At 32.8% G+C, this 12,311-nt stretch overlaps 2 protein-coding genes and 1 pseudogene across 2 annotated transcripts; all 3 read left to right on the top strand.

Annotated features, from left to right (window-relative positions):
- The first annotated feature begins 241 nt into the window (after window positions 1-241).
- On the top strand, window positions 242-1,795 carry LOC145002092 (cytochrome P450 76C1-like; annotated as a pseudogene).
- Window positions 1,796-6,646: 4,851 nt separating this feature from the next.
- LOC145002610 (uncharacterized) lies at window positions 6,647-8,897 on the top strand. Its single transcript, XM_078961850.1, has 7 exons — window positions 6,647-6,653; window positions 6,811-6,895; window positions 6,987-7,122; window positions 7,278-7,486; window positions 7,568-7,688; window positions 7,820-8,305; window positions 8,874-8,897. Exons 1-7 carry the CDS (start codon window positions 6,647-6,649, stop codon window positions 8,895-8,897), a joined length of 1,068 nt encoding a protein of 355 aa, XP_078817976.1.
- On the top strand, window positions 8,888-10,808 carry LOC144999873 (cytochrome P450 76C1-like). The gene is made up of 2 exons (XM_078959031.1): window positions 8,888-9,915; window positions 10,024-10,808. Exons 1-2 carry the CDS (start codon window positions 8,953-8,955, stop codon window positions 10,642-10,644), a joined length of 1,584 nt encoding a protein of 527 aa, XP_078815157.1. The 5' UTR covers window positions 8,888-8,952; the 3' UTR covers window positions 10,645-10,808.
- The last annotated feature ends 1,503 nt before the right edge of the window (window positions 10,809-12,311 follow it).

Raw genomic sequence — 12,311 nt, 5'->3', positions numbered from 1 at the left:
GGTTTACTCAAATGTATCTCATAATAGGATGTTATAAAAGGTTATTCCGTGTGTGATTGTTTTGTGAGTTGTATGGGTCATGGTGGTGGGAAGTGATGAGCAGCAACAAAAACGAGCTTACTCTGCCCATTTCAGCAATAATCTTGACTGGTTTGTGGTATATATGGACAGTTTCAAGCTCCTCCAATGGCAGATCACCACTGCCACCAGGTCCATGTTCCTTGCCAATTGTAGGATACCTTCCATTTCTTAGCCGTGATCTGCACAAACAGTTCGTCAATATGGCTCACAGTTATGGTCCCATTTTCAAGTTCCACCTCGGAAGCAAACTTTGTGTCGTGATAAACACCCCTGATTTAGCAAAAGTTGTGGTTCGTGAACAAGATGAGATATTTGCTAACCGTAATGCCACCATCGCTGCATTAGCAATCACTTACGGCGGCCAAGATGTAGTAATGTCTGACAATAACTCGGATTGGCGCAACCTTCGTAAGATATTTGTCCATGAGGTCCTAAGCCACAAGAATGTCGAAGCATCTAGGTACTTTAGAAGGGATGAAGTTAGGAAAACTATCAGAAATGTTTATAGTAAAATCGGGAACACAATTGACATTAGTGAGATTGCTTTCTCAACAGAGGCCAAAGTCCTAACAAGCATGCTTTGGGGAAATACTTCAGAAGAAAAAGCAAATGGTGGCCAGATTACAGCCGAGTTGCACATCATTGTTGCCAATATTGTCGAGTTGATGAGCAAGCCAAATATGTCTGATATCTTCCCTAGTCTCGCATGGCTTGATCTACAAGGCATCGAGCAGAACACGAAGAGGCAACTTGACCGGTTGGACCGAATTTTCACAAGAATCATTCACGATCGAACCGAATCTAACTCTAACAAATCCAAGGATGTAGTTAGTCATGAAGGAAAGAATGATCTTTTACAGACCTTTATAGAGCTCATGGACCAAAAAATCCAACATCAATTAACATCACGCAAATAAAGGCACTTCTCCTGGTAATCGTTATTATAAATGATTTACTCCAATCTCGAGTTGATATTCTTTGAAAATAGTGTTACGTACTATATATTTTGTGGTTCACATCAAATGTCGCTCATTCAGATATATATCCAGCAACATCAAACCCTCTTTTTACTTTGTCCTTTTGTTGTATCAGAACATTATGGTTGCAGGAACAGACACAACGACAACGACTGATAGAGTGGGCAATGGCTGAGATTATGCAAAATCATGACATAATGAAAAGAATTCAAGAAGAATTACTACAAATCGTAGGACCCAACAAGATTGTCGAAGAATCTCATCTCCCGAAACTACAATACCTCGATGCAACTATTAAGGAAACATTACGGTTGCACCCTGTACTCCCTTTCATACTTCCAAGGTCACCAAGCCAAGATCGTGTGGTAGGTGGATATACCATTCCGAAGGGTTGTACAGTGCTTCTTAATGTTTGGGCCATCCATCGGGATCCTCGGTATTGGGACAATCCTTTGGAATTCAATCAAGAGAGGTTCTTGACAAACAAATATGACTTCAAAGGAAGCAATCTCAACTTCTTCCCGTTCGGATCTGGGAGAAGATTGTGTCCTGGTGTTCCATTGGCGGAGAAAATGCAATTGTATATATTGGCCTCGCTCCTACATTCGTTCGACTGGAGCTTGCCGGAGGGTGAAGACCATGACCTCTTGGAAAATTTTGGCATTACTCTAAAGAAAAGAAATCCACTCTTCGCAGTCCCATCACAAAGGTTGCGGAACGCCAACCTCTATATGTAGTGTTTTTAGTTAAAGTTATAAGTTCAGTCCCACTCATCGATGGCTTGTTGGTGGGGTCCTGTGTATTTTCAATTTGTAGCATTTTTATGTGTGTTAAATGGAGAGCTGATTCAAGTCATTAATTTCTTAGATTCTTGAAAAATAGATTGAAATCACTTGGTTGTCTCCACCAATTCTGAATCCACTCTTGTTTTTTTCTTTTTGCCAATGCGCCTTACTTAATACCAAATGTTTTTTTTATAATAATATAAGTAGATAAATAAAAATAACCTTCAAATTATGGAAGCTTTAACCCATGATCTATGCTATCCCATCCACCACTCATACCACTGGTTAAATGTCTTAGAGTATAAAAAAGTTGAGAGAGAGAGAGAGTCAAATTTTCAATCAACCAAACCATTTGAGGATGGATGGATGAGAGTTAATTATATTATATAATTGATTATTTCCATTAAAATAAGGATTTAACCTCATATAAATAGGAATATAAAATGGGCTATAAAACAGGCTTTTGGTGAAACATAAACCCTAGTAGGTATTAAAAAAAAACCTAATCATTAACAACCTTGCAATTTGATATGAAGGAGATGATTAAATTGGAAAAGTAAAAAAATGAACAAAACACAAAAATATGAATGAACACAATAGCAATAGTGGTGACAGAGCTCGTATGATGGCGACTAATAGTAACTGCTCGTTGGAGAAAAATAGAGAAGAAAAGGTTGTCAGAGGCATTTTCGTAGTACAGGAAGAGCAGAGCAGCAACGACAATAATCACATAATCGGCAGTAGAGGAGTCCGGAGAAAGTCAGCGAGAAGAAAAGACGACTCGAGCTATGGTAGATTGAGCCAATTTCAACGAGATCGAGGAAAAGAGGGCAAAAATGATATCTCACTTTGTTAAAATGGGGCTGAGAAAAGATGACACGTGACACTAAAACTACTCTTTTATTGAAATAAGATGTGTTTTAAAAAAAATAGAAAAATTTATCATAATTCAAAAATCTTTGAAACTCTATTACAAGATATATGAGAAATCAAATATCCTCTTGTCTTTTGTTTCTATTAATCTTCATCCTCACTAGATTAAGACAAATATCAAAATCAAGAAAGATGATTAAGAGACAAAATTTATTGATTCAATGTGTCACTTGTGGATAAGAATATAAATAGAAATAAAATATAAAAAGATATTTAATCTTTTATTATTTTAATCAACAAGGAAATTTTAAGGCGTAAAAGGAAGCTAGGAGATAAAATTACAATGTGACAAGGACGTGAACCAGAATCAATTACCAAATTTGGAGTGATTTGAAATCTAAAAGGAAAGAGAAAAACTGGACCTCCCTGAGTCCATGGCAGTAAGTAAGCAAGCTGCTCTCTGAAAATCATATCACGTATCTCAACAAGACCCCTCAAATTTAAAAAAGTATCAACTTGTTAAAAAGTTTACATTAATTTATGGTAATAAATGATTTAAACTTTTCAAATTTAATCTTCTCTACTAATAAAACAGTACTAGAAACGCCACCTGGCATTCCCTTAGCCACTCACCCTTGCATTTTCCCGCTCAAAAATTATAAGTGAAGTTCCCACTTCGCCCTTCTATTCTCAAAAATAAAACTGTACACATCAGGAAACATAAATCGTCAATCAGTAAATATATAAATCAGGAAATTTCAAATTTAATTCGGTGGAATATTGAAGATCAAATCAATCCCAATAAATCAGGTAATCAATTTAAATTCCATTTTATATCAATCCCAAAAAATCAGGCAATCAGTTTAGGAAGAGATGATATATTTCAATACAATTTCAGAAGTCAATACGATTTTAAGGGTCACGTATTCATCATCAGGTCAGCAAAACTACATTGCTCTTTACCTTTCAGATGTTCTATTTCATCTACATTCTTAATCGATTTCATCATTTTCCCTCTATTTTTTTACCTGTTATGTATAAGAGTTTGATACATTGGTATTTCTTTATGTATATTCTGGTACATATAGTCACGATCTGTGTATGTCGATTTTTGGTTTTCTTAATATGTGTATCTTATATAACTGTATGTGATACATTAGAGTCATAGGACCATTCAATTTCTTCTACACCTATTTGCTTCCTCCAATGATTTGGTCCATCTAAATACTTAATCGTAATTAGGGTATTTGGATGGTTAGACCAATAATTCTTCCATAATGATTTTTCTTACATGACACGTTTTCTGAAAACTTGAAAATACTTTTATCAGTTGGTGGTTTCTTTTAACATCATATTCATATAAACTACAAACCTGTTGAAAAAGTAACTCAAATTATCAATTCATGTGATTTATCAAACCCGTTTAAATAATAAACAAAAAAATTACAAATTTCATTTTAAACTTCCTGTTACACTATATCCTACGTTTAGGAATCTACTCTCAAAGTACAATACTATATTTTGGAATTGATCATCTTTTAGTTTATTTTTCTAAATATATGTTTTATTGTCTATATGTACGTATATGTTTATATCTGTTTTTGAAAAGTATGTTTGCAAGTGATACAATTAAATATATAAATCAATCAGTGCTTTACGATTTTCCTGTTTATATCCTAATTTTTTTGTTAAATATACAGGTTTTTTCTGTTTAGTTTTTGATTGTTAGTTTTTTTCTCATTATATACCCTTAAGGGTATATCAGTAAATATGTAATTTTCTCATTGTTTTCTTGGTAACATCTACACTTAAATGATAAACAAAAGAATTGATTATTTCGTCTGATTTATCAAACCGTTTATATAATAAACAAAAAAGTATCAATTTCTTTTTGAAGTTCCTGTTACACTATATCCCATTTTTAGTAATTTATTCTCAAAGAACAATGCTATAATCTGTAATTTATCATCTTTTAGTTTAATTTTCTAAATATATGTGTGGTTGTCTATGTGTGTGTATCTCTTTAAAAATTCTGCAATTTCATCATTTTATGACCCCCATTTGCGAAGTTGAGTATTTATTTCCAAAAATGCGAAACTCCAGGGATAATATTTGAAAATTTCTGTTTTCTTCCCCAATTCGCATTCTACTGTGAAATACTTCGCATCTTCATTCTTACACCCTTCGCATCCCTTCGCATTAATCACCTTCGCATTTTAACCTAATTAATCAAATGCGAACCACAAAATTTTCATTCCAGATGCGAACACAGTTTAGTTCTTGAACTCTAAACTTCCGAAATCAAAAATTCATATGTTGAACCCATATGCGAATATTAACCCAATTGACTTCAAATTGATTCACAGATGCAAACACTCGATTGTTTTACTTTCGCAAAATGAGCATCAACAACTCCACAATCGAGTTTTTAAATTCTTGCAAACAACAATTTCACAGTCCTTGACTTCGTGTTTTTCTTCACGAATCATCCCTCAATCATCAATCCAATTGCGAATCAAAACTCATATGTTCTTGCTTTATCGATTCATCGACTACACTCATACAAATGCGAACAATACTCAATTTCAAAATCGATTGAAACTTATAGCAAAGCTAAATCCAACTTCGCATTCAAAGCACACAAGTGTTATTGATTGCATTCATGAAATACTAACAAGATAATATATTATAATACAAATATACATATTTTAGGTGGTGAAATCGTAACAGCCTAACAATTTGGTATGCAACTTTATTAAATCAATAAAAAAAGTTATGCAAATTGGAAAAATAAATAAAAATATATCTTTTGTTGTTTTAATTAAGGAAATAAATATTTTATATGAATACTCACCTGGAAAAACGCATATTATAATTGTCTAATTTAATCGTAACAGCCTACCAATGTACTTTCTTCTTGACTGTTTGATTGTTTTTTTTCTGTGTGCTGATTATAATTGTCTAATTTAATGTAAACTTTTTTTTTAACTTGCAAGGTACAATGGAACATATTACTCCTATAAAGGAAATTGACTCAATCAAGGACGATTTCACAATTAAAGTTCGGATCATACGTCTTTGGACTCAAAAGTCAAGATTTGATGCGAACGACACATACTCGATAGAAATGATTTTGATGGATGAGGAGGTATAAGATGGATGTATTCAATTATTATTTTTATAAAAAATTATTCATACTCATAAGCAATTATATTATTCATACTCATAAGCAATTATATTTAAATATTTATTATTTCATTTATTTTAGGGAAGGAAAATTCATGCATCATGTGTGAAGAAATGGTTTCCTAAATTCAAGCGCTATTTAAAAGAGGATAGTTCAATTTACGTCAAGAAACCTAACGTCGCACCAAATACTTCAAAATTTAAGTTTTCTCATCCGGAATCAAAACTAAATTTTTATCACGATACAATTGTAAAAGATTGTGAAAACTTTTCTGGATCTGCACATGGCTTTCATTTTGTTGACTTCAATACTATCGTTTCTAACAACATCCTAGAGTCAAACTCTTTTGGTTGGTTTATTTAATATTAACTTTTTCTATATAACATCCTAAATTCTTTCTTTGTATTACAATTTGATATTTTATATTAAATTATATTTCCTTGCTTTTGTAGATATTATTGGACACATTTTTGAGTATGGGCATATGGATACCTCAGAACAAGATAAATCAAAACACAAGATGCTCTTGCATCTTCAAGATATAGAGTATTCACTATTATTACAAACAAGTAATATAGCTTCATTTATATTATTTACAATATTTGTTTATTATTTCAGGGATACTAAGCTTAAGATAACTTTGTGGGGTCATAATGCATACTACATGCATGATTTTCTTGCTAACAATAACAGCCTTGCTCCAGTTGTTGTTATTGTTCAATTTGCTAGGGTGAAGTTTATTAATGGTTTGTAACTATTTTTAACAAGTATAATCTAATATATATATATATATATATATATATATATATATATATATATATATATATATATATATATATATATATATATATATATATATATATATATATATATATATATTATTGAATAATCAAATTTATTTTGGCAGGTCGTCCTTTTTCATCCACCTACTTTGATGTTAGTAGGGTTTTCATAAACAATGATATCGATGAAATTACAATCTACAAAAACAAGTATTTTCATTTAGAATTTCCTATGTATTATCAGATTTATTTATTTCATACTATAATAAATTTAAATCATTTCTTTGTTGTAAATGAACAGATTGGTCTCTGAAAATGGACAACAACTGTCATCAAGTGGAATTAAAATGATTGCATCAAAACAAGACACAGAACATGATGACTTTCTGAAAAATCATTTGTTTTCTAACATTGAAGACTTGTTTGAACCTTTGGAGGTACTTTACATTATTTTTAAAACTGTTAGTTTAATGCACTTATGTTTTTAAATTTTAAATGTTTTTTCATATTTAGAGTATATTGTTATAACTAAACTAAAATACACTTTCGCAAAATAACATTTATTAACAATGAGCATTATTTTAATATCCAGGAAAAGACAGTCATTATTGTTGGTACTGTTAAGGGAATACGTCAAAATATACGTTGGTATTACCTTGCTTGTAGCAACTGCAAAAAGTCAGCAAAAGAAAAAGAGTCTTCAACTGATAAGGTTGATGGTTCTCATGAAGTGGCCGAAATCGTTACTTATGAATGTACTAATCTTAAATGCAAAAATATCAAAATTTCGGTTATTCCAAGGTATTAGATATTAATTTTATATAATAATAATATATGTTTATCATAATTGTCTAATATAATATAATTTTATACTTTATTTAGATTTAAAATCCCACTTCGGGTTCAAGACAACACAGGAACATTGACTTTAACTTTATTTGACCAAGAAGCAAAGAAGTTGTTCAAATACACAGCTAAAGAGTTGTATGATAAAAACAAGAAGGTATTATTTTATATTTTAACTTGGCATCAGTTTGGATTTTTTTCAAAAGGTGTTTACAATTGTGTTGGCCTAAAACTTGGCATTATATATTTTACATACAAATTTTCTAATGATATTTATTTACATTTTAGCTTGGCAACAATTTGGAATTGTATCCAATGGAGTTGAAAGTTGTGTTGGACAGAAAGTTGGCAATTAAGATTGATATCACACGTTACAATGTCGATAATAAAAGTAATCTTTATGGGATATCAAGATTAACCGAGAATGCAGACATAATTGATGAATTGGAAAAAAATAATCTTACTCCACAGGTTTTTTTCAACAATTATATTTTAGTTTTAAAAATCGGTGTTCCAGTTATGTTGCTGAGAAATATTGATCAGAAAAACGGCTTGTGTAAGGGAACAAGACTCCAGGTGATTTCATTGCGCAAACGTGTTATTGAGGCACGTATCATATCTGGAACTAATATTGGAAACCACACTTTTATTCCAAGAATGTCTCTAACTCCATCAGAAAAGAAAATTCCATTCAAATTTCGAAGAAGACAGTTTCCATTGGCTGTATGTTTTGCAATGACCATTAATAAGAGTCAGGGACAGTCATTATCCAAGGTTGGTTTGTTTCTCAAACATCCCGTGTTTTCACATGGCCAATTGTATGTTGCTTTATCTAGAGTCCAAAGTAGGGACAGATTAAAATTGTTAATTTTAGATAAGGATGGTAGTCTCACAAATAAAACTTCCAATGTTGTTTATAAGGAAGTTTTTGGGAATTTATAAACAATGCTTTTCTACCATCTTTTATTTACTTTTCTACCATCTTTTATTTACTTTTCTTGTATCGTACTTCATCTATCATATTAATTAATTAATTTTTACAACTTTATTGTATTTGACTTATTCATATTAATGCTAATATCACTATTCTTCATTTTTTCTAAACTTTCATATCTTTTTTTTGTTACAAATTAAAAACTATAATTATATTTCAATTTATCACCCGTGGATTTCCACGGGTTTAAACCTAGTATTTAATACAACAAAATATAAAGCTGATTTTATTTAAACAATATCTGAGCGAGAATTAAGGCTTCACGTGTTTTATCTTTTGTATTGCATACCAATTTTGACCTGTTCTTTTTAATTAAAAATATTATTTTTATTGTATTTGTTATACTAGTTTGTATTGGTGCTTTGGCGATAACTTCGGATGTAAATCCTACCATCGCAATATTGTACTCAAATTCGTCGATTGCAAAATGGCACAACTAAACAACCAGGGATCATGGTGGTGGGAAGTGATGAGCAGCAACAGAAACGAGCTTACGCTGGCCATTTCAGCAATAATCTTGACTGCTTTCTGGTACAGATGGAAATTTTCAAGCTCCTCCAATGGTGGACAACCACCGTTGCCACCAGGTCCCCGTTCCTTGCCAATTGTAGGCTACCTTCCATTTCTTAGCCGTGATCTGCACAAACAGTTCGTCACCATGGCTAACACTTATGGTCCCATTTTCAAGTTCCACCTCGGAAGCAAACTTCATGTCGTGATAAACACCCCTGAGTTAGCAAAGGTGGTAGTTCGTGAGAAGGATGAGATCTTTGCCAACCGAAATCCAACAATTGCTGCCTTAGGCAGCTCCTATGGAGGCCGAGATATTGTGTGGTCAGACAGCAATTCAGATTGGCGTAACCTTCGTAAGATATTTGTCCAGGAGGTCCTAAGCAACAAGAATCTTGAAGCATCCAGTTGTTTCCGAAGAGATGAAGTTAGGAAAACTATCAAGAATGTTTTTAGTAAAATCGGAACCTCAATTAACATTAGCGAGATTGCTTTCTCCACAGAGGCCAATGTTCTAACGAGCATGGTTTGGGGAAACACTTCAGCTGAAAAGGCAAAAAGTAGCAATTTTGGAACACAGTTGCAGATGGTTTCGGCGAATATTGTTGTGCTCATGGGACAGCTGAATGTCTCTGATGTCTTCCCTAGTCTTGCATGGCTTGATCTACAAGGCGTGGAGCGGAACATGAAGAGGCAGCTTAATCGTTTGGATGAAATTTTCACAAGCATTATTGACGATCGAATTGAATCTAACTCTAAAAAATCGAAGCACGCGGTTGGGAATGAAGGAAAGAAAGATGTTCTACTGGTTTTATTGGAACTCATGGATCAAAAAAATGTAATATCAATTAACCGGACTCAAGTAAAAGCACTTCTCCAGGTAATCATTAGTCTTTAATTTAAATAATGTCCAAAGTCCGAACTCCGAGATGATAAATATTGATCATTAAAAAATGTCATGATATGGTTAAAATTTTGTTTTATTCAGGACATTATGGTAGCAGGAACAGAAACATCGACAACACTGATAGAGTGGGCAATGGCAGAGATAATGCAAAATAGTGACATATTGAAAAGGGTCCAAGAAGAATTAGAAGAAATTGTAGGACTTGACAACATTGTCGAAGAATCTCATCTCCCAAAACTACAATACCTAGAAGCAACAATTAAGGAAACATTTCGGTTGCACCCGGTAGTTCCATTCATACTCCCAAGGTCGCCAAGCAAGGATTGTATTGTAGGAGGATACATCATTCCAAAGGGCTGTACAGTGTTTTTGAATGCATGGGCAATCCATCGGGATCCTCATTATTGGGAGAATCCACTGGAATTCAATCCAGATAGGTTCTTGAGAAACAAATACGATTACATAGGGAGCAATTTAAACTTCTTCCCATTTGGATCGGGAAGAAGATCGTGTCCAGGTGTTCCATTGGCTGAGAAAATGCAGATGTATATCTTGGCATCGCTCTTGCATTCATTCGACTGGAGCTTGCAAGAGGGTGAAGTGTATGATCTCTCTGAAAAATTTGGAATTACACTAAGGAAAAGAGAACCACTCATCGTTGTCCCTTCACAAAGGTTGCCAAACCAGAGCCTCTATATGTGATCGATGTTGATTAAACTGTAAGTTTGAATTGCTCTCATGGATGGTTTGCTAGCGCATTACATATGTGGTTTCTTTAGAAAGAGCATATTAATATGTATTGTTATTTTGGTCGAATGTGTAAGAATTTCTAGTTTGAGAGAAATGAAAGAGGCTTTGAATGTTTTCATTGATTGCTTAAACAAAATTATAGAGTCAAAACTAATACATACGTGAACTCAGCGGGAATACTCAAACTAATTTTCTACCAGAATATGGATAAATTGTGATCACCCTTAACTACCAAAATTATAGAGCCCTTGAACTTTGTCATTTATGTCTCCACAAACCCAACATTGTAAGCTAGATTGTCACACTTGAGAGGGATATGAATTATATCTACAACTTGGAGTTCACTTAGTAATCATCTTAACCATGCTAATTCATTACATACTATTTGCATTGATATGTACTCAACTTCGACAGAGAATATGGAAATAATGACATGTTATTTTGACTTCCAAGACACAAGGTACCACCAAAAAGAATAAAGTATATATCTAATTACAAAACAACATGTGATTCAGTGATTGGTCAAGAACAGTTAAAATAATAAAAAGCTTCAACCATAAAATTATCTTCCTTGTTAAAGAAGAAGCCTTGAGTCATTGTATCATTAAGATATCTTAATGCATGAAGAGTTGTGTCATAATGTGCTTGTCGTGGAATTTTCATTAAAATGACTCATGTATTGTACTATGTAAGAGAGATCATGACATATCTGTAAAGAAGTTCTTATTGCCAATAAATTGTCGATACATAGTGGTGTCTTTTCATGGATTGTCCATAAGAGGAAGAAAATTAAACTTAATTTGGTGGTAGATGTTGATGTACCAACAAAATCAGTCATTAAATACAACGTGAGATGCTCTTTAATAAACATTTGTTTGATGAACAACCATGCCACTATCGATAATGTTAAACTTAATTCCATGAAAGTAAGTAATGTATCGAAGATCTTTAATCCAAATTTGGTCGTGAATAAGGAAGTATTGTGACTTTTAAAAAAATAAGGAATAATCATGTGGAGACTGATAGAATCCTTTGATTTGTAATGCTTGGGAAAGCTTTGCAAACCATTAACGAGAGGCTTTTTTAAGCCATACGAGCATGTCTTCAATTTACAAACAAGATTAGGAGATTCAACATTCATGTAGATCATCATCAAGAAAAGCATTGTTTACATTGACTTGTTGAATATTCCAACCTCATTTTACTGCCAAAGAAGCGATGCAACATACAATATTAAAGTTGAAAATAGGAGAACATTTCATGAGATATTATACCTTCTTTTGTCTAAAACCTTTTACCACTAATCATGTTGTATGCCTTTCAATCTATCAATAATCCTTGTACTCGACTTTGTGAACCAACGATAAGACTTACCTTTTTTCCTTTTGGAATTTTTACAGCATCCCATGTGCTTTTAGCTATTAAAGTATCAAGCTCATTCTACATGTCTTCTTCCAATTTGGGATCACCTTTTCCTTAACGATAAAATGCTAGTTCAGGAGCATGAGTTGCAACAATAATTAAATGCAAGAATTGTAACGTGTGGTTTCTGGTATGCATTTAACATATTTATTTTAAGAGAGGGACTCGATGAGTTAGTGACCCTAACTCGTCGAGTA

This window comes from Lactuca saligna, chromosome 6 (genome assembly GCF_052625555.1).
Source record: "Lactuca saligna cultivar CGN05327 chromosome 6, ASM5262555v1, whole genome shotgun sequence".
In the NCBI taxonomy this organism is placed as follows: domain Eukaryota; kingdom Viridiplantae; phylum Streptophyta; class Magnoliopsida; order Asterales; family Asteraceae; genus Lactuca; species Lactuca saligna.
The sequence above is the reverse complement of the archived record's forward strand: the minus strand, read 5'-3'. Positions and strand labels throughout refer to the sequence as shown.

Excerpts from the sequence above, each read along its gene's own strand:
- LOC144999873 (XM_078959031.1), top strand. The coding sequence starts at position 8,953 with ATGGCACAACTAAACAACCAGGGATCATGGTGGTGGGAAGTGATGAGC. Across the intron at positions 9,916-10,023 it reads AAGTAAAAGCACTTCTCCAG|GACATTATGGTAGCAGGAAC; the intron begins GTAATCATTAGT and ends TGTTTTATTCAG.
- LOC145002610 (XM_078961850.1), top strand. Across the intron at positions 6,896-6,986 it reads ATTACAATCTACAAAAACAA|ATTGGTCTCTGAAAATGGAC; the intron begins GTATTTTCATTT and ends GTAAATGAACAG. Across the intron at positions 7,689-7,819 it reads TGTATGATAAAAACAAGAAG|CTTGGCAACAATTTGGAATT; the intron begins GTATTATTTTAT and ends TTTACATTTTAG.